Here is a 20,630-nt window from a genome sequence, read left to right as displayed (position 1 = left end):
TTCCTGATGTCAGTTGGGTCTTTCTCCCATCATTCCCATCTGATGTTTGGGTTAATGATGATGCATAATGGGCGTAGAAGGAAAACAAGCCAGAGAAAGCAAAGACTCACCACTTTTATCTACCCGCATATCCCGGTGCTGTGTTTGGAGATGCAGCGGTGGATATCATAGGGCGGTGCTTGTCACTGGTTTGTGTGTCATGGTTTGAAGCTTGGGTTTCCTGGTGATGACTCCAAAAGTAGTTGTGTCTTAAAAACAGCAGACAAAGAGCGATTCTGAGACAGACCGAGAGCAGCAGGTGAATGAGACAACACATACCCACAAACAGCTGTGGTCAGCAGTGCTAACAATATGCAAGTGAATCGCGCCACTCCATTAGCATGCCTCGACTTCCTTGTTGAAATGCCAAAAAATAAAAAATTAAATCATGTTAATCCAATTCTAGAAGCCCTTATTCGTGCGAGCCAGCACATTTGCCATAATAAAACCCACATGTTCGTCTCCCTAAGAGTCAATATTCTTTTCCCATGTTTGTCTTATGACACTAATCTGATCTAAAGCAGGTGTTCGTTACGTTCTCCTGCGGTGTTGCAGAAAACTTTTCAGCAAACAGAGGTGGTGAAGTGAAACGGGGTTAGGGGGAGTTGTTTTAGAGCGCAGCAGTGGGAAACTGCAGGCCACACATGTAATGTGTGGCAAGCAGTGGAGAACAAGTACACTGTGGATGGGTGTGGGCTCCATGGTGCTGAAAACATTCGCTGTTGTTCCCCGTCATTCTTTGAGCCACTTATTGATTTAAAGTGAAATGAGGCAGACAAATGGCTGAATTTGATATCAGTAAATACAGGATTAGACATGACTCAGGTATTTAATGTTGGGCTGACAAAGTTGGACTGTAAATGGCAATAGAGCTATTTATTTGTTGTGACTGCGAGAGACAGACAGAAATGCATGGGAGCAGAGTAGCTGTGGAGTGTCTGCTCAAGGCTCCAGAGCTGGTCCAAAGCCCTGACAGGCTTTTGGCTGAGCGCCTTACACGTGAGTCTAGCAACAGCTGGAAGATGGGAAGAGAAGGAAGAGAGGAGAAGTGAAAGACAGAGCCAAGGCAGTGCAGGCCAGTTCCCAGGCTCCGGCCTCTGGAGACCCCCGAGAAGAGGAAGCATAGTGGTGGTGGAGGGCCGAGGCCAGCTGCATTGATGTCCCACTGCCAGCAAATAGTTCTACAAAGCTACTTGTTGAACGCTTGATGTGGCTTAAAAGAAACCCGACCTTCCTTCAATGTCAGGAGTATCATCAGTACAGTTAAACCTGCTACAACCAACTTCTTTCACTAGTTAAAAGTGAAGTTGCATTTTTTAAAGGACCTGCAGATAATTTATGGTCAAATCTGCACAAGTCTTTAATTCTGTGAGGCCTTTTGGCATCTTTCAGCTAAATTGTGGGTTTTGAGGCCTTTACTGTTAGGAGACACAGCTGGCAGTTGATTTCAGCATAATCAAATCTACAGCACAAACCAAACAGCAGAGCTAGGAACTAGCTTGTGAATACATGTGACTGTTTATATAATTTAAATAAAAGGAGAGCACAGTTGAGACATCTTAATATGGCCATATTTCTTGTTTCCCACCCCCAGTGGCCACAAAAGATCCACCTAAACCCAGTTTCACAAACATATGCGTTTCTAAGTGATTTTTCCTCTAAGTTATTTTTATGTTTCTCCTCATCCTCAGGGCTGTGGTGCATCATGTGGAAAATGTGACTGCAGTGGTGTGAAAGGAGCAAAGGTAAGATTTGTTATTGGATTTTCCATTTATCTCTGTCTATAAACATTTAGATACCGTTGCCCACTTTTCCTTTTCACCTGATGTGATTCATTTGGATGTCAGTTTCCATTTGCAGATGCACTAATTTGACAGCAAATAAAAACAAAAGCCTCTTTTACATTTCAATGGGGTCAGCTCAGAGGGACAAACTGGAGCTGGAGTGCAGTAGGTTCAGTCACGGAGCGAAGACCAGGAAGGGAACAAAGAGCAGTTTGAATTAGAGCATGTCCAGACACACAGCTGGCCTGAAGGTCTTATTCCCATCAGATGGATGAGAGCCTTGAGTTGCAGAAACAGAAGTGGTGGGGACACCAGCCGTGAACTGGCTGTGAGCCTTAAAGCTGTCAGCGCTCTGGTATTAGTGTTAATCATGGACCAAAAACATGAAAAAGTTGTGTTAGCTGTGTTGGGCAAGGTTATTTTTTCAGTATTTACATGCACTGACCAGCCACTTTGTTAAGTACGCATGTTCACCTGCTCATTAATGCAAATAAAAGCAGTAACTCAATGCATTTGGGCACGCAGACATGGTCAAGATGAGCTGCTGAAGTTCAAACCGAGCTCTTGACCATGTTCATCCATCTTCAACTGGTTTCTTGAACATGAAAATGAGTTCTTGACACTCAAATGGCCTCCACAGTAACCAGGTCTAAATCTGATATTGCACCTTTGGGATGTGGTGCAATGCGAGATTCACAATCACATCTGCAGCAACTGTGTGATGTTGTTGCGTCAATATGGACCAAAATCTCTGAGGAATGTTTCCAGCAGCCTGTTGAATGCATACCATGAAGAATTAAGGCATCTCTGAAGGCATAAAATGGCCCAACCCAGTACAAGCAAGGTGTAACTAATAAAGTGGCCAGTGAGTGTAGTTTTTCCTCTCAATAGAGCTTCTTAGACTTAATTTTCTCTCAACTTAATTAACTAGTAAGGAAATCCTCAAATATAAATAGCAAACTGACATTAAAATTTCCCTCCATTGACTCAAGAATCAACTTATCCAAATAAGGGTTGCAGGGACACTGGAGCTTATCCCTGCTGACGTAGGGTGAAAGGCAGAACACACCCTGGACGAACTGGCTGGCCATCACAGGGCTACCACGTAGAGACACAAAACCATTTAAACTAATGTTTAGACCACCAATCAATCAGCGAGCAACCTAACATGCACGTTTTTGGATTGTGGGATGAAGCATCTGGAAAAACGCATAAAGGCACAGGGAGCACATGCAAACTCTACACGGAGCATTGCTGCCAATGTTACCACTGTGAATGACCAAAGTAAACAACAAAGTCAGCTTACTAGCAGGTATTTCACTTGGAGCCAAATCCAAATATCCAAATTTAACATTATTTGTGTCTGTGATCTATAAATAGATACCTTACTTGCATGCTAACATTAATCCCGACACACGCCCTCTTTCTCCACAAGAAAGGAAAAGAGAATAAAAATATCTTTTGGCCTCTTATTCAATTGAATTATGTGATCCATTTCAGCACCTTAAAGCATTTAAAAACAAAATAATTATTAATAAAATAATGTCTACAGGTAGCCTAGACTTTGTTTTCTTTTCAGTGCAGCTTGTGCTGCGTGAGCGTACATGTAAACTGCTGGCTCGGTTTTATCAGAGGACTGCAATGTTATCAATCCTCTTAGCGCAACAGTCTGGCCTTTTAAGGCTCACGCTAACATCAACAGTAGCCAAACATTCAGCTGGCTCGACGGCAGCAGATGTACTGATTGTTGTGTTCTGTGGAGTCTGGCCAATCACTGTTGATTCAAAGCACCTCTGTGTTTTGAAAGTTGCTGAAAGGCCTCAAACAGTCTTCCCAAAGTCTCATGGGTGCCTTATTTCCAGTGATATCACTTCCTGATGAGTTGCTGTGGTAACCCTCATTGTTTAGCATGCAGTGTTTCTCCTCACTGTGGTCAGAGAATGAAAATCAACGCTAAAACAATAGTTTGAGGGTTGAGGCCTTTTTATTTGTTCTACACTGCTCACTTCTCTCTCCACTGGGAAGGCTCTCTCTTCCTGATGAAACAATGCTGCCATCTAGTGGCAGATAGTGTAATATTTCTGTGTCCATTTAAGCACTGCCAAAGAGAACATGTTGAAACCTGCTTATAAAACTACTAAATATAAAAGCAAAATATATTAATAAAAATATACTTTCTTACTATTTAAATAATATTAACTAAGCTCTCCCATTTGAAATAACTGGTTTAAATATACACAAGCGCTTGAGTGTGATTACTTTGGCTGTGTTTCTTTTCAAAATATCATACACGTAAAAATAGTTTTACTACAACCGTGTATCCAGACACTGAATACTCTTTCTGTCAGTAATGTAACAGTAATGTAATAACTCCCTTGTAGAGACAGACAGCCTTCCATGCTCATATTCACACTTACAGTTGGGTTAGACTCGATCATTATTTTAGCCCACTGCATGTCTTTGGACTGTGAGAGGAAGCCAGGGTTACCCAGAGAGAACATACAAACTTCACAGAAAGGCCTCAGGCTGAATTTGAACCCAGGACCTTCTCTGGCTCCCTCTCACTGGCTATGTTAGTTTATTTCATCTTCAGTGAGGATTTAAGGGAGTTTATTTATGTGTGTTTTACTCAACTTTGAACTGACTATAGTATTTATTATTTGGTAAATCATGCAATTTTCAAAATGTCTTGGAATCTATTGTTGAAACAGTTTGAGCATTAGTTATTATAAAGGTTAATTTTTTGCACTTTTGTTAAAGTTTTACAATAACTGTGTGCTTGACAGGGTGAGCTTGGGTTTCCTGGTCTTCAAGGTAATATGGGATTCCCAGGGAGGCAGGGACCTGAGGGGCCTCCAGGGCCAATGGGCCCCAAGGTTAGTACAAACATTTACTGAGATACTTTAGGGCTTCATCTGGTTTGTATGATGAGTTTTAAGCTGCTGTTTTAAATGAAGTGTGAAAATGTTTATATTTTGCATGAGAAAAGTTAAGATCTTTAAAATGTATTGTTAAAATCTTAATATATGAAGTCCAGAATCATGTAGGGAAAGAAAAGCTTAAAATCCTAAATATGCCATCCAATTATTGTTATCTGTCTTAATATAAGCTGATTGCTTAGTACCTGATGTAAATGCCTTTATTAGCGTTAAGTAACCCTAATGTGGCTCGGCTTAACTAATAAATCGCCTATTTGAAAGAAAAAACACTAGATTTGTATTCCATAAAACATTTTAAGTCCATTTAAAAAAAAATTAATTTAACTGTGATGTTTTTGGGGTTTTTTTGTCTCTTAGGGAGATCTGGGTGAGTCCGGGGCTCCTGGATTGAAAGGAGTCAGAGTGAGTAACTAACCGTTAAAACTGTATGAAGTATATGGTGTCAAGTATAAGTTGCATCCTCTAATGTTGTCATCCCAACATTTTGAACGTGTTGCAGTTGTTGTCTTGTCACTAGAGGGTAAACCTATCTCGTGTTTGTGACTTTGCAGGGACCTCCTGGTCTGCCAGGTTTCCCAGGCAACCCAGGACTTCCAGTAAGTTGTGTAGATCTGCTTCCTGTTTCACACCCTGAATGCTGCCAAACAAACTGTCTCAAACTGTCTGTTTCTGCACCTCCATTCATAGGGCATCAATGGACATGACGGTCCACCTGGTGCGCCAGGTATCCCAGGATGCAACGGGACAAAAGTAAGCCATTTATATACTTATATATTTGTCACACACTTGTGTATTTGTCACATTATTTTCACCCTACTTGTGCCTTCTGGCTTTGTTGTGTTTGTGTTTCAGGGAGAAAGAGGAAGAGATGGAACTCCAGGTTTCCCTGGTCCTCAAGGAACACCTGTAAGCACTGACGATCGGCCTCCATCGATAGTGAAAAACTAGAAATTTTTCTAGGAAAAAACAGATTTATTTTGATCGAAACACTGGTTTGCTCTTTTCAAGCAAACCAGTGGAAGCCAGTTGAGGTGGTTCTTGGATAGTCACTAGTTGAGGTATTCTGGGGCAGACCCAGGAGATGTTATATATCTTGACTGGCTTGGGAATGACTTGGTGTCCCCCCGGATGAGTTGGAAGAGGTGGCCGTTTGGGCTCAGAATCCTGCCCCCGTGACCTTAACTGGAATAGAAATGATCTAAGCATTAATTTCCAGTTACAAATTATCTACAAGGCAGCAAAAGTAATGTTTCTAAATGCAAATAGTATCCCTGTGAGAAAATACAATTACTAGATGATTTATTTCTTTTTCATTCTTTTCTCAGGGAATGCCGGGACTTCCTGGAATGAAGGTAAGCTAAAATGTATTTTTCATGTTTTTGCTTATGAGTAAATGTGTCAAACAAAACAAGTTTTTCCAGTTTTTCAATAAGACATATTCTTTCAACTGTTTAAAATTATTTTGTCTCCTGCAGGGTGACCCCGGTGGTTTGATAGGAATTGTTCCCATGAAAGGAGAGAAAGGATATCCCGGCACACCTGGCCGACCTGTGCGTAGTGCATGTGTTTGTGAACATGCAGTCATGTGTTTATATATGCTGAAAAAAGTAGTAACAGCCTGAAGTAATACAATGAATGTTCTTCCCGCAATATTCATTCCCAGGGACAAACTGGCATCTCCGGACCTACTGGGCCTCCAGGACCTCCTGGCTATGAAGGACCCAGAGTAAGCAACCTGTGCAGTGATGCTCATCTTAAAAAAGCCATTCAAAGACTTAACTTTCTAAGAAATATTAGAAGCACATCTGTGTTCCTAATTATACAAAAAGCACCTTTAAGAAAACAGTCCTTCTAGATTTTCAATTAAATGCAGTTACTGAATGTGTTACTACAATTTTTCTTTGACTAACTTAATAACTGTTTTACAGGGTGATCCTGGCCCTCCCGGCCCTCCTGGACCGATGGTGAGATTACTGATCAGTACACTGTCAAGACTGATAAACTGTACAATAAAGGTTTCTGACTCGAGAAACTGCATGAGAGCATAACTGTTTGATCTCCTTATAGGGAGATAAGCTGGCCTTTGAGGGTGAGAAAGGAGAAAAGGTAAGATTTATGTTTCAAATAAATAAGAAGCAAAGAAGTTAAATGTTAAAATAGCATAAATAGAGGAATTTGACCTTTAGCAGAAAGCGTTCTGTTTGGCTTTTTCATGCAATTGTCTCGTGCTTGCTGCACTAAATTAAGAGGCAAACCCGGGTCAGCATTAGCAAATATACAAGATATAACAAATATCTCATTACAACTGTTGTTAATGATAAACTGTTACATAGCACGCTGAAGTTATTGCTGTACCATTTACCATGTCTTTTTATTAACCTTATTTTTTTAGGGTTCTTGTTGCCCCACTCACATCATGTTACAGATGTTTCTTTCTGTGTTATAACTGTATACTACATATGGAGTCAGAAATGGCACATTTAGACGAGAGCATAAAATACACCCAATGTTAGCAAGAAAAACTTGAATTTCAGCTTCATAGGTACTCTTAGACTTGGTAGACTACACTACACAGTGAGTCACATTAAATGTCCAATAACTGCACTGCAAATGCTTCAAAAACCTCCAATACTACATCTGCACAGTATCTTTAAAATTAGAAGGATCCTGTCTGAGAGTGATGCTGAACAACTAGTTCATGCATTTATTACTTCAAGGCTGGACTATTATAATTAATTATTTGCAGGCTGTTCTAAAAGATCTCTAAAAGTCCTGCAGTTAAGTCCTGCAGGTGACAGCTGTTGTGAGTTGGCACTATATGAATATACCTGAACTGAACAGACACATTAGCAAAAAAAACTTTGTGCCCGGAGCTTCATGGCTTCGTGGCTGAGCAGCTCCTCCATAGTCAATTACTAACTGAAATTACAAGTTTTAATTTGTTTTGATTGGCTGTTCTGTGTTTTTATTTACATTTATATTCGTAAGTATTTGACTGTGGCCCTTATTTTTATCTCCCCTGCAGGGTGACAAAGGACTTCAAGGCCCACCCGGCCCTCCTGGACCCACATCATTCGAGCAGAAAGGATCACAAACAGTTTTTCGTGGGCAACCGGTACTCAGCCACTCAACAGATATCGCTCTGTTCTTGATTAAACAAATCATTGCTTGAAATGAAAAAACAAAGATTACATAGATTCTGTTTTGTCTATTCTGAATATTCCTCTGTTTTAATTCCCTAAGGGGTTCAAAGGAGAAGCAGGGGAGAAAGGCGACAAGGTTAGTATTTTTACTTCAAAGACTAAAGTGTAAAACTTGCTATTATATATGCAAGCTATCTGATATCTGTTACATTGCTTTTGACACACTTGATTCCGTTTCAGGGCTCCTGCATCCCACATCTGCACGGCATCAAAGGCGATATTGGCCCAGATGGACCACCGGTAAGTGGCAATTTGTCTGTGTGTGTCATTACTGTTGGATGGTGTAATTGCGTAATACCTAAACTAATTTGTCCTTACGAAAAAAAAGAAACAATAAAATATGTTTTTCTGTAATTAAGGGTAAACCTGGCAAGGATGGAGACAATGGGCTACAGGTAACAATGATTTACAGCAATAACCAATCTAAATGCTGTTATCTTTTATTACATAACATATAATTGCTAAAGTACAAGATATTCTCACACAGGGAGAAAAAGGCGTTCCTGGAGCCCCAGGATACCCTGGTTTACAGGTAACTATTCCAGCTAATTGGATATTATAGTCAGTGCTTTAGTCTGAAAATGAATTTATGCTAAAAAAGGAATTATGAACCGACTGACTGTTTTGGTTCATTTTAGGGTGAAAAAGGAGAAAGGGGACCACCTGGTGGGGTAAGTGAATCTTCTCTTTCCCCTTTTTACTCTTTAAGTAAGATTATTGAAATGGAACAGTCCTTTCTTGTTTTGGGTGGTTATTGTTGAGGAAGTAGAGCAGGTCATCTACAAATCGGAAGGTTGGTGGCTTGATCCCTGGCTGCTCCAGTCTCCATGCCAAAGTATCCTTGGGCAGGAAACAGAGTGTGAATGGCAGATAAAAAGTACTTAGATGCAGAAAAATGTGCTTAGGTGAGAAATGAGACATGTCGTGTAGAAAAGTGCTATGTAAGAATGTCCAACTCACTGGTTTTAAGATAATTTCACACTCCCAGCTTTGTGGGAACAGTCTGGGGATGGCTCCTTGTTCATGTCATGTTGGGACATGACTGTGCACCAGTGCACAAAGCAAGGCCTATGTAGACATAGATGAGTGAATCTGGTGTGGGAGAACTTGACTGGCCTACACAGAGTCCTGACCTCAACCCAAAAGAACACTTTTGGAATGAATTAGAGCAGAGACTGTGACCCAGGCCTTCTTGTTCAACATCCGTGTCTGAGCTCACAAATGCACTTTTGGAAGAATGGTCAAAAACTCCCATAAACACTCTTAAACCTTCTGGAAAGTCTTCCCAGAAGATGCAAAAGGTGGACTGATATCACATTAAAGTTTATGGATTAAAAATGGGATGTCACTCAAGTTCAAGTGTATGACGGCTGTGAATATGATAAAGCGCAATTGTACTTTATTTAATTAATATATACTTAAAAAATAAACCTTAAAGCTCTTACCCCACAGAACAACACTGTTATGGTCATGTAATGTCTCACATCCACTAGTGTTCATTTTATGTGTAATATTTTGTCTGTTTGGCAGCAGAGCTCAGCTCTTCTGGAAATAATCTGCCACCCTCGTGTAGTCTCTGGAGGTAGACCAAGGTCTACTTGTTGTCATTGGAAAATTTGTGATTTTAAGAGTGAAGAAGAGCTTTTGTATTAGTACTTAGATCACCATATAAGGAGGTACAATTTAGAGAGACGATGACGGATCTTTTGCTGGTGTGGTTAGATCTTTATGGTGATTTTTGTCTTATGATGACTTCTACAAACTATTATTTGGAATTATGTGGAACGACTGTACAGCGTATACCTTTAAAGATTTTAGAAGATAAGATCTGTGTGGACAAGTTTGAATTAATTTTGATTTTTCTCTAATCCACACAGAGTCAGAAGTCCATATGGAGGGTCAAACATATACAAACTGTCATTTAAAACCTTCAATAAGCAGTGATGATGCTTCTCCAGTGTCTTAACTTGACAAGGCCACATGACTGGCTACAACTGTTAGTTTGTCTTTGAAGCATAAAAAGGATTAGCATAGATGTGGGTTCACCTACATAGATATAAGTGACATGAAACTTAAATATTAAAATCCTTTTTTAAATCCTCACATTATGCAATTTTATTAATTATGCAGGGTGTTGGCCCTCCCGGCGCTCCTGGTTCCGCAGGTTCAAAAGGAGAGAAAGGTAAAAGCATGACAAAATATGTTATCAAATACACAAAAGCACACTCATGAACTCCACTGTGAATCTGTGATCACTCCGCTTTTTCCCTTTCCTCATGCTTTCTTCTTAATCTATAGGTTTTCTTGGTCCTCGGGGAGAGCCAGGTCTACCAGGTATAAATAAACTCATAATCTTTTTTAAACAGCAAAACATGAAGCCTTCACATCTCAGTTATGAACACACTAATCTGAATAAGACACCTGATGACTTTCCTGTTTTGTATTTCAGGCGAACACATTGAAGGGCCTCGTGGAGAGAAGGGTGAGAAAGGAGAGGTGGGCGAAAAGGGAGACAGAGGTGTGGAAGGAGAGCCTCTTGTCGGACCTCCAGGACAACCGGGGAACCCTGGTCCTCCTGGACCACCCGGACCACCAAGTATGTCTGATCTTTAAATGATGCAATTATTTTATTAAATGACAATAAGGGAAACTTCAATACAATCTGTATCTGCCAGTGTTTTAACAATCTAATGTGCGTGTGTGTGCCTTTGTCTGTGTTTTCACAAGTCAACCCTGGTGAATGTAACATTCAGAAGGGGAATCGTGGCCCACCTGGACCTCCAGGGCTACAAGGGGAAGTGGGACAGAAAGGTAAGGACAGCAGCTGTTACTGGTGACATATCTGTTTGGAATAAATATAAATGTGTCTGTTTCCAAGGGATTGCTGAAAAACGCATCACTGTAAACCATAATTTTTTAAATTGTTGTTTCTGCAAAACTGTTTCAGGTGACAAAGGGGATACCTGTGTTCAGTGTGAAGGCACGAGCACACCTGGATTACCTGGTCCCCCAGGTCCTAAAGGAGACACAGGTGAGTTAAGTGTAGTCACATTCAAATTTGAAATATATTTTTAAAAAGGGTCATGTCCAATCACCAAAATCTGTGGCTCCGGACTACCATAAGGAGTCTTTGTCAGAGAGTCTGGAGAGTTTGCAGACTCGTTTGGAAATGTAAAAAGCCAGAAGCAGCAGGAGTAACAAGGGAACACACTAGGAAGAAAAACAGAAGCAAAGAGTAAGGGGAAGACAGACACGTTATATACACACAGAAGGGTAATCAAGGGAATTGGAGCTAGGTGAGGAAAACAAGACATAGCTGGACTCAGAAGAAGAGAAAAGGGAAAGTAAAACTTAAAGCAAGGCAAAAGGGACCGATAACTACAGTAGGAAGTGACAAAACAAGAAACACCAAACACAGTGACCGAGGCTAAAGATACAGGGAACAGAAGGGAAACAGGATAAACTGAATCAATAAATGAAAAAACAACTATAACCAGGAACTGAAGGTTCAGGAATAAATAAACTAAGGAAATAAACAAAACAAAAAAAACAAAAAGCAGATAAAAACACAACAAATGAAGACTTTGTCTTTTCCTAATCCCTTTTCCTTGGACTTGAGGAGAAACGTGAAGGAGAATGAGTAAAGAGTTGGGAAAAGCAAATTCAACAGCACCAACACGCATGCACATTTACCTTAGATGCTTTATTAGAGGTGTTGTTACAGTATTGTTTCATTCAGGTCAAATAAATGGGAACCACCAATAATGAGGTTGAAATTTTAAAATTAAATATTGTATGTGCTATAAACTGAAAGGTTTGCCCACTCTGATTTCCTTTAACTAAAGTTGATGATCACATGACATCTGGCCAAGACAAGAGCACTCTGACGAAAGCAAGAGTATCACTGTCAAAGTCTGTAATCAAGAAAACGCGTTCATAAATGTAAACACAGGATTTACAACCACAGTATGGAGAAAGAGACGAATGGCTCATGAAGCACGGTGGAGGCAATGTTCTGACTGCCAGCTGAACCGGGTCACTAACGTTTACTGATGATGCGACTGCTGATAGAGTAGCTGGATGCTTCTGAAGGCTATATCCTCTGCTTAGATAAATGTTAAATGCTGCAAAAAGTACAAACGGTAAATGACCCAAAGTATACGGTGAAAGTCACCCAGCAGTTTCTCAAAGTAAAGAAGTGAGATATTCTTCAGAATATGAAACTGAAAGCGAAGCGATTCACAAGCAACCAGTAACTGAAAGCAGCTGCAGTAAAGCTTTATGCAGCTGCAGGATTGTCCATAAACATCTGACCCTAACTATATTTTTGAACATTTATTTTGTTTTCTCATTTATTTAGTTTTTTCCCTCAACTCTTTACAGTTGTGGCATTGATTTCACCATTCCTTTTTTCTGTGTTTTACCCATTCAAATGAGTATTTAATAAATTAAAGATGTACAATGTCCATTTTCACCTGTCAGGACCTCCTGGTGCAGTAGGCGGTAAAGGACAAAAGGGTATTTCTGGACAACCTGGACAACCTGGACGACCTGTGAGCAGAATATTATTTGAGACACCAATGACAGAATCAGGCTGATTTTTCTTTCACAGTTTCACTGAGAAAAAACAGATCATGAACAGCAGTGTTTTTTTTTACCTGTGTGCAGGGTGCTCAAGGAAATCCCGGATTAAGAGGGGCTCCTGGTGCTGTTGGTGAACCAGGGGACATTTTCGTGGCTCCTGGTCTGAAGGGGGACAAGGGTCTGCCTGGTCGTAATGGATTACCTGGACAGCCGGGGCAGGATGGAATACCAGGAAGAGATGGTCCACCAGGATTTCCTGGCCTTAAAGGAGAACCTGTAAGTGCCAGCAGTGTAAAATTGCTGTGCAACATTTTACTATGGTCTCTGGATTGAATGGACGACAGGGCTTGGAATAGAAACCTAATTCTGAAAAAGCTAAGATGCTATTTAAAATATAAGGAAAAATAGAATGCAGTGCAAATCTCATAAAGTGCATACAATTTGAAGAAAAATTTTACCTAATTTTTAGTTTGATGGAAGCAACATGTCTCAAAGACAGTGGGGCAGGGGCACGTTTACCTCTGTGTCTCTGAGGAGACCAGCTGATGCACTTTTGGGACTTTTGTTCCATTATTGTCTCATATGGGATTGCAGCTGCTCGAGAGTTCTGGGTCATTTTTGTTGTACTTTTCGTCACATTGTACTGCAGGGAGATCAGTTCAGGACCTGGACTCTTCTACTAAGAAGCCATGCTGCTGTAATAGATGTGGTTTAGCATTTTCTTGCTGAAATATGCAAGGGCTTCTTGAGGGGAGCATGTGTTGCTCTACAACCTTTTAGCACTGATGGTGCCCTTTCCAGATGTTTAGTTTCCCAATTTTATAGGCACCAATGCAACTCAAAACCAGTCGAGATAAAGTCTCGATCGGATAACACGCCAGAGGACATGTCCATGACTCTCTCGCTCTCTCTCTAACGTGTCCTTTTTATCCCGGGTCATGTTGCTGACCTGTTGTCATTCAAATTGATTAGTTGCAAAATCATCGTACAGCTGTTTCCTTTTTGTACCACTTACTTTTCCTGCCTTTTTTTACCCCTTTCCTAATTTTTTGAGATGTTTCGCTGCTGTCAAATTCAAAATGAGCCAATATTTTGGTATAATAAAATGGTGCATTTTCTCAATTTTAGCAGTTGATATCTACTTTATGTTCTGTTGTGAATAAAATATGCATTTAAGGTATCAAGCAAACATTGTAAGTAAAGCAAACAAAGAGGCAAAATTGATTAATAAAATAAACACGACTAAGAACAACCTAAACGTTTCATGCGTAAAGCAATGACACTGGAGACTGAACGCTGAACATTACTGTTGCACAAATTCTGCATTTACATAATGATCTATTTCACACGATTTAACAATCTGAAATTTGTTTGTGTGATTGCTGCGCTCTCAGTGAAGTGTTTATTCGCTTTAACTTGTCGGCTTTTCTAAAAGAAAAGTGACAAACATTTTCACCAATCTTCTCCTCAGGCCAGAGAGGGCATCAAGGGTGAACGTGGACCAGATGGTGATCCTGGTCCTATTGGCCCTCCAGGAGAGAGGGGTCCCCCTGGTCTGCCAGGCTTTGGTCGACCAGGACAGACTGGAGATAAGGGCAGTCAGGGGAATCCAGGAGTTCCTGGATATCCTGGGCGACCTGGTAAGCATGAACTCTGAAACCCAGGCTTGTGATACTGCACTTGCACAGTGATTGATAACATACCTTGTGTCCACCAGGTGAGAAAGGTGAGCCAGGGATAGGTGTGAGCACTCCTGGTCCTCAGGGTGCACCCGGACCACGAGGAGAACCAGGCAGAGAGGGACCTAAAGGTGAGCAACATAGTCGACATGATTTCATTTAACTCCAATTAAAAACATGTTTTCTGTATTTGTTTATATTTTTGTGTTAATTAATACCATGGAAGGGCAAAATATGATCTAAAAAATTCATGTATATGTAAAAATAGTTTGTTTAGTTTACTATACAACATGTTGTTGGCTGCAGGTGACAATGGCCTTCCAGGAGACGATGGGTTGCCAGGTTTTCCAGGAGAAAAGGGTGAACAAGGACCTCCTGGGATTGGATTTCCAGGCCCAACTGGCCCTAAAGGTGAGTTATTTCATAATATTGACTATAACCTTCCTTTCTAAGTATCATGGAGCAAAATGTATACGGGGTATGTAGATGAGGTAAGCGATGGGGCGATCGTGGCTCAAGAGTTGGGAGTTCATCTTGTAATCGGAAGGTTGCCGGTTCGAGCCCCGGCTTGGACAGTCTCGGACGTTGTGTCCTTGGGCAAGACACTTCACCCGCTGCCTACTGGTGGTGGTCAGAGGGCCCGGTGGCGCCAGTGTCCGGCAGCCTCGCCTCTGTCAGTGCGCCCCAGGGTGGCTGTGGCTACAATGTAGCTTGCCATCACCAGTGTGTGAATGTGTGAATGACTGGATATGTAAAGCGCTTTGGGATCCTTAGGGACTAGTAAAGCGCTATATAAATACAGGCCATTTACCGTATAAGTGATACAGAACTTAGAGAAATATTTTTTTTCATGTTTGTAGGAAGCAGCGGAATTCCAGGAGCCCCCGGATTACCAGGAGAACCAGGAAGATCAGGAAAGGATGGCGGGCCAGGATCTCCTGGTCCACGTGGACCAAAGGTTTGTATTTGTCACCATTTATAAATCTAATTATACTTGTAGATTTACATTTACCATGATACAACAAAAGCAAAGTATCAGTAGATATAGAGCGATAATAACGTTAGAGATTTAACTCCCAGGTGAATCAGTGTCAGTGCTTATTTTGTATAACTTACAGGGTGAACCTGGACGGGGACTTCCGGGTCCCAAAGGTTCACAAGGCCACCAAGGAATTCCTGGCTTCCAGGGAGAGAAGGGCAACATCGGATTACCTGGTGTTCCTGGACGAGAAGGACATACAGGCCCACCTGGACCTCAGGGTCTCAAAGGTACGGCAGGATTATTACAAATTTGCTCTGAAGCTATTTTGCAACTAATTGATGCTGTAAAGTTCCATCTTTGGTACCAAGACTATTTTTTTCTTTTTAAAAATAGGTGATCTGGGACCTCCTGGACTTCCTGGACTGGTTGGCAAACCCGGTCCTCCAGGAAAAGGATTGCCTGGACCTCCTGGACTACAGGGGCCTCCTGGAGAGCCTGGTCCTTATGGTGAGCTACAACTCATCAGAAAAAATATTATTTTTCTTGCAAGATAATCTGTACCATGTCACAGAGAAATCCATAGGGCAAGATAATAAAACAATCATGGCTGTATGTGCAGTTTCAAGGTCCTGTGCACCCTGCTTTATTTTGACACTATAATAGAAAGCTGAAACTCAGAAGAGAAGCAAAGCAAATTAATGTGATTAGTGCTGTAGAAATCAGTTAAATTATATTATGTGTTCCCGTGTGTTTGCACATGTGTTTATGTGCGTGTCCTGTCCAGGTAGGGAAGGTGTAAAGGGGGAAAAGGGCTACCCAGGTCCTCCTGGTCTAGACATGCCAGGGCCTCAGGGAGAGAAAGGAGTCCCTGGGTTTCCAGGAGTACAAGGAACTAAAGGACTGCCAGGGCCTCCAGGTTTACCAGGCAGGGATGGACTCATTGGAAACCAAGGTAAGACAAACAGTTTTGTTTGGACATTTGTATGACGGTATGTTTTTTGCTCATTATACTTTTTATTTAAAGGGTCAGTTTGTGAAAAAAGTAAAAAATATATTTTTTAATGAACAATAATTTACAGTTTACAGTTTGTTTTTAGTTTGAATTATATCCACAGAAATGGTGAGCTTTACTGCCAGTTTCTCCAAACTAAAGAAAATAACCACAGAGCTTGGAATTAATAAACTAATGAGAAACTAATGAGAAAAGGGTTTCTGATGGAAAAGTTGAAGCTACATCCGTCGCATCACATTGCATTTATGTCATTTTAAAATCTGATTACGATGTAGTGTGTTTTCCTGATGTGACACAAGCTTATTTAAAGCATTTTCACCCATTTAATCTTCTAGGTACTAAAGGTGAAATGGGGTTAATGGGAACACCTGGAATACCGGGATATCCTGGGCCTCCCGGTACACCTGGATCTCCTGGTCCGAGAGGTGAGGAATGCCAAATATAAAAACTCATGTTTTTTCTATTCCATGTCTCACAAATTAGGCTATTTGTGGTTTATTCATCAGTAGCAGTTAATTTAAATTCAGTGTTTTGTGTAGATATAGTGCCAAACCACAACAACAGTCACCTCAATAGAAACGTCTTTTTCCTTCCATTCCTCTCAGGTGATCCTGGTCTTACTGGACCAAGAGGTGATATTGGAGAGCCTGGACTAAAAGGTGACAGAGGAGAGCCGGGTGTTCAGGGACCTCCTGGGAACATGAGTGATGTTGACATGGAGCACATGAAGGGAGTGAAGGGAGACAAAGGAGACATAGGTATAAAACAACATATGCGTCTTTTTAGAATTTTTTACATTTATTTATTTACAAACAAACCCATTTTTGAATCTGTATATTTGCCTATAGTTTAAGGAATATTTTTTTACTTTTAGGTACCCCAGGGACCAGTGGAGAGAGGGGCATACCTGGATTGCCAGGAGATCCTGGAATGCCAGGGAAAGATGGAGAGCCTGGATTACCTGGAAAACCTGGTGAGTTATCTGACCAGAACTTCAATTTAAACTGTGCTATTGCATTATCTTTATATGTGCAAATTTTTAAGCAAGTGTAATTGTAATGTTATTGATATTTTTCAGGTGACAAAGGAGACTCTGGCGAACCTGGAGAGCCTGGCGGTATGGGACCACCTGGACCGAAGGGTGGCACAGGGGAGATGGGAGTACCAGGTAGAGGCACACGGATAACACACAATCTGTGAGAATGAATGTATGGGTACAAGCCTGTAATAAATGTGTTACAGTCATTACAGTTTAAGTCCTATAAAAACACAAGTGCGAGCACCTGTATTAAGACCGTTTCAGGCAGGGGAAAACCTTGACTTACATTTCACTGTGATGAGCAACAGCTATGCACATTAAATTCATCGATTGTTAATGCACACATTGTCTGCTTTTGCAGGTCCATCTGGTCCAAAGGGTGTCAAAGGAGATTTAGGTACACCTGGACATCCTGGATTCAGAGGCACGGATGGAGAAAAGGGAGAAACAGGATTACCTGGTGAGCCAGGTATTGGCATCCCAGGATTTCCAGGACAAAAGGTATTCCACTATTTAAAAACTGTTGATTGTTACAACACTGATTCTATGGATACAGGCAGAAATTTGAGTCAGCATCAACCCCACAGTACAATACATATTAACAATTATTACATAAGTTGAGAAGACCTATGATGGGCTTTTGTAGCAAGTGTCATTCAATAATAAAAATCATTTCCAGTTTAACAAATACCGCTGTGATTTATAGTGAGGGCTTCTATTCCTATAATATTCCTATAATTTCAGTACTACAAAATGATTCCACCTTGATAGCCTGCTGCTGAATTTAAAGTTTGCTGACTTACAAAAATATGAACAGACTAATTTTTTTATGGTAGTTTCATTTTAACTGAGAGAAGCAGAATATCAGCAGCTTCTTCTTTAGCCACTCCTTTGTTTCCTTGCTGGCATCTTCAGTGTTCTGGCTGAGGAAAGGAGGTTCTCGGCCAAGGTTTTTATGATACATGGCCCTGCCCACGGCATAATGTTTCTACCTCCATGCTTGACTGTGGGGATGGTGTTCTTTGGGTCATGCTCAGATTTGTCCTCCTCCAAACACAGTGGGGCAAGCTTACATCTAACCACAGCGCTTTCTCCCAAGCCCTCTCTGAATCACTAAGATGTTCAACGGCAAACTTGAGACAGGTCTTGTACATGTGCCTTCTTATGTGCAAGATTTTAACCCATTACGGCATGGTATACCAATGATGTTCTTGGGGACTGTGGTCCCAACTGCCTTAAGATCATTAACAAACCCTTCCCATAAAGTTTGGGCTGATCCACAGCCTTTCTCTTGATCATCGTCATCCCATAAGGCAAGATCTTGCATGGAGCTGCAGACCGATGGTGACTGTTGGTCATTTCATATTTTTTCCATTTCAGAATAGTTGTCACCTTCTATTGATCAGGTTTACAAATCTTGTCCTTGATATCCTTTGCCAGGGACAAGTCCAAAGCTCACCTCTCTGGTCTGGTGGAGAGGCTGGAAGGGGACAAACTGATTCTGTGAACAGTTGTGCTTTATACGCAGCTGAGAGCAGGAGTATCTGTAATTGATTGACTGATTGATTGTAATTTGTGTGACACATGGGTACAGCCAATCTGTGGGAGCGGGTGGTTTGTAATGTATCTGGTACTTCGCTCAATGACACGCAAATCAATTTAAAACTTTTATGTGTTTTTCAGGATTTTTGATTAATATTCTGTCTCTCTCCATAAAAGCTGCTATAAAAATGAAACACTGTTTATTTCTTTGGAAGTGAGCAAACTTAAAATTTAAGTAAATCAAATAATTAAATACAAACGGTATTTGTCAAAAGTGTGAAGATGAAATGATCAACACACTCTGTTTCTCGTGTCCAGTGCAGGTCTGATGTTATTAACAGGTCATGATTACAAGGCTGTTAACTGACACTCAGCAGAGGTGGAAAGGAAAACATGGCAGTAGCTGCCATTAAATTTTTCATAATTATTCAGAGTAGTTCCTTAATATTAATGAGCCCTTCCATTTCTTTAATTAGAATTCCGGTTACCTGCTTTATTTGTACAGGGTCAGACTGGTGAGCCAGGATTCCAAGGACCAGCTGGAGATAAGGGTCAGAAAGGCCAAGAGGGCATGCCTGGCAAGCCAGGACTGCCAGGACCCAAAGGAGACCAAGGAAGCTCTGGGTATCAAGGTCAGATTTCAGTCTGGGTTGTCAATTTAGTTTTGCTTACCTGGTCAAATCAAGGTACAGTAGTCATACATGTTGTGTTTTAAGGTGTATTGTGATCTGTGTGTTGTGCAGGTCAGCCAGGTAGACCAGGGGACAAGGGTACCCCTGGACTTCCTGGGTTTGTAGGAGAGCCTGGTCAAGATGGCCGGCCTGGTAAGTAAGAAGCTTGTTTATCAAGCAACTGTGTCCACATATTTACATTACACTAATTTATTCATGGTTTAAGGCAATCGTGTGGGACACATTTGAGGTAAAAAATCAAAAATCAAAAATCCCTGAGTTGTGATTTTTGGATCAGTTAGGTGAGTGTGCCACTTCTCAAAACTCTCAAAGCGTGGTAACCTTGCTTGACCTTTTTTCACATCAGTTATATTAAGAAACTGGCTAAATTCTGAGTTTAAAGATAAGCTTTTGTGGTTTTTCTGATGAGCACTGACAGCTAAATGATATACGTGTCCCAGGCAAATTAGTGTTGTTGGAAATCAGCGAGTGAAAATTGTGACTCTTCCAGTTTGACACACAGAAACCTGTAGTATGTATACTTGTTGTTTTCCAGGCGAAACTGGCCTGCAGGGGCCTTCTGGTCCAAAGGGAGATAAGGGAGATTCTGGACGTGATGGAATCCCAGGGTCCACAGGAGAGAGAGGACAGCCAGGTTAGTCTGTAAGAAGTTAAAAGAAGAGTGCCAACCATCCAGTGAGAGAGTTTTTTACTCCACTGTAGGAAAAGAGCCTTCAATCATTTTTTTTTCAACATCAAAAGCAAAAAACCCCCCAAATACTCAAAAAACAAACAAACAAAAAATCATAGACGCTGTAAAAACAGACGTATCCTTTGGACTACATATTTTGAAGTATGAGCATTAGCACTGTGGCCATGGCCATGTTGTTATTAGGCACCAAACTGACCTTATTTGGATGAAAGGTTGCTGAGACAACGTTAGCAAGACACAAAATTCATGCTAAAGGAATCTCACTAAAAAAAATCTGAGGCAGAAATTTGATGGATGGTCTGTGCCACACAACAAGTCATAAAATTAGATAGTCCAATAAAAATGCTCCAAAAGGCACCAACAGCACACACTCAGTGAAGAAGTCCAGTGATGATGTTATGGATCAGGCCTTGCAGACATAATCAACCCCAGCTGTCTGTCAGG

The 20,630-nt window shown here is 41.0% G+C and overlaps 1 protein-coding gene across 2 annotated transcripts in view; it reads left to right on the top strand.

Moving 5' to 3' along the window:
* Nucleotides 1–20,630, top strand: part of col4a1 (collagen, type IV, alpha 1) — a 46,608-nt gene that overhangs the window by 19,763 nt on the left and 6,215 nt on the right. The window contains exons 2-40 of one of the 2 annotated variants that reach the window (XM_005457861.4): nucleotides 1,731–1,784; nucleotides 4,610–4,699; nucleotides 5,120–5,164; nucleotides 5,314–5,358; nucleotides 5,450–5,512; nucleotides 5,615–5,668; nucleotides 6,088–6,114; nucleotides 6,238–6,312; nucleotides 6,426–6,488; nucleotides 6,691–6,726; nucleotides 6,830–6,868; nucleotides 7,788–7,877; nucleotides 8,006–8,041; nucleotides 8,146–8,205; nucleotides 8,325–8,360; nucleotides 8,453–8,497; nucleotides 8,604–8,636; nucleotides 10,096–10,147; nucleotides 10,264–10,299; nucleotides 10,415–10,561; nucleotides 10,693–10,776; nucleotides 10,913–10,996; nucleotides 12,448–12,518; nucleotides 12,634–12,825; nucleotides 14,021–14,189; nucleotides 14,267–14,359; nucleotides 14,535–14,639; nucleotides 15,089–15,186; nucleotides 15,347–15,497; nucleotides 15,604–15,717; nucleotides 15,995–16,162; nucleotides 16,558–16,647; nucleotides 16,828–16,980; nucleotides 17,097–17,195; nucleotides 17,301–17,390; nucleotides 17,623–17,762; nucleotides 19,309–19,435; nucleotides 19,547–19,627; nucleotides 20,031–20,129. In XM_005457861.4, coding sequence (XP_005457918.1) covers nucleotides 1,731–1,784; nucleotides 4,610–4,699; nucleotides 5,120–5,164; nucleotides 5,314–5,358; nucleotides 5,450–5,512; nucleotides 5,615–5,668; nucleotides 6,088–6,114; nucleotides 6,238–6,312; nucleotides 6,426–6,488; nucleotides 6,691–6,726; nucleotides 6,830–6,868; nucleotides 7,788–7,877; nucleotides 8,006–8,041; nucleotides 8,146–8,205; nucleotides 8,325–8,360; nucleotides 8,453–8,497; nucleotides 8,604–8,636; nucleotides 10,096–10,147; nucleotides 10,264–10,299; nucleotides 10,415–10,561; nucleotides 10,693–10,776; nucleotides 10,913–10,996; nucleotides 12,448–12,518; nucleotides 12,634–12,825; nucleotides 14,021–14,189; nucleotides 14,267–14,359; nucleotides 14,535–14,639; nucleotides 15,089–15,186; nucleotides 15,347–15,497; nucleotides 15,604–15,717; nucleotides 15,995–16,162; nucleotides 16,558–16,647; nucleotides 16,828–16,980; nucleotides 17,097–17,195; nucleotides 17,301–17,390; nucleotides 17,623–17,762; nucleotides 19,309–19,435; nucleotides 19,547–19,627; nucleotides 20,031–20,129 — 3,334 coding nt within the window. The remainder of the gene's footprint in view (nucleotides 1–1,730; nucleotides 1,785–4,609; nucleotides 4,700–5,119; nucleotides 5,165–5,313; nucleotides 5,359–5,449; nucleotides 5,513–5,614; nucleotides 5,669–6,087; nucleotides 6,115–6,237; nucleotides 6,313–6,425; nucleotides 6,489–6,690; nucleotides 6,727–6,829; nucleotides 6,869–7,787; nucleotides 7,878–8,005; nucleotides 8,042–8,145; nucleotides 8,206–8,324; nucleotides 8,361–8,452; nucleotides 8,498–8,603; nucleotides 8,637–10,095; nucleotides 10,148–10,263; nucleotides 10,300–10,414; nucleotides 10,562–10,692; nucleotides 10,777–10,912; nucleotides 10,997–12,447; nucleotides 12,519–12,633; nucleotides 12,826–14,020; nucleotides 14,190–14,266; nucleotides 14,360–14,534; nucleotides 14,640–15,088; nucleotides 15,187–15,346; nucleotides 15,498–15,603; nucleotides 15,718–15,994; nucleotides 16,163–16,557; nucleotides 16,648–16,827; nucleotides 16,981–17,096; nucleotides 17,196–17,300; nucleotides 17,391–17,622; nucleotides 17,763–19,308; nucleotides 19,436–19,546; nucleotides 19,628–20,030; nucleotides 20,130–20,630) is intronic. The other variant, XM_025903569.1, reaches the window with a different exon arrangement.

This window comes from Oreochromis niloticus, linkage group LG16 (assembly GCF_001858045.2).
Source record: "Oreochromis niloticus isolate F11D_XX linkage group LG16, O_niloticus_UMD_NMBU, whole genome shotgun sequence".
In the NCBI taxonomy this organism is placed as follows: Eukaryota; Metazoa; Chordata; class Actinopteri; order Cichliformes; family Cichlidae; genus Oreochromis; species Oreochromis niloticus.
The sequence above is the reverse complement of the archived record's forward strand: the minus strand, read 5'-3'. Positions and strand labels throughout refer to the sequence as shown.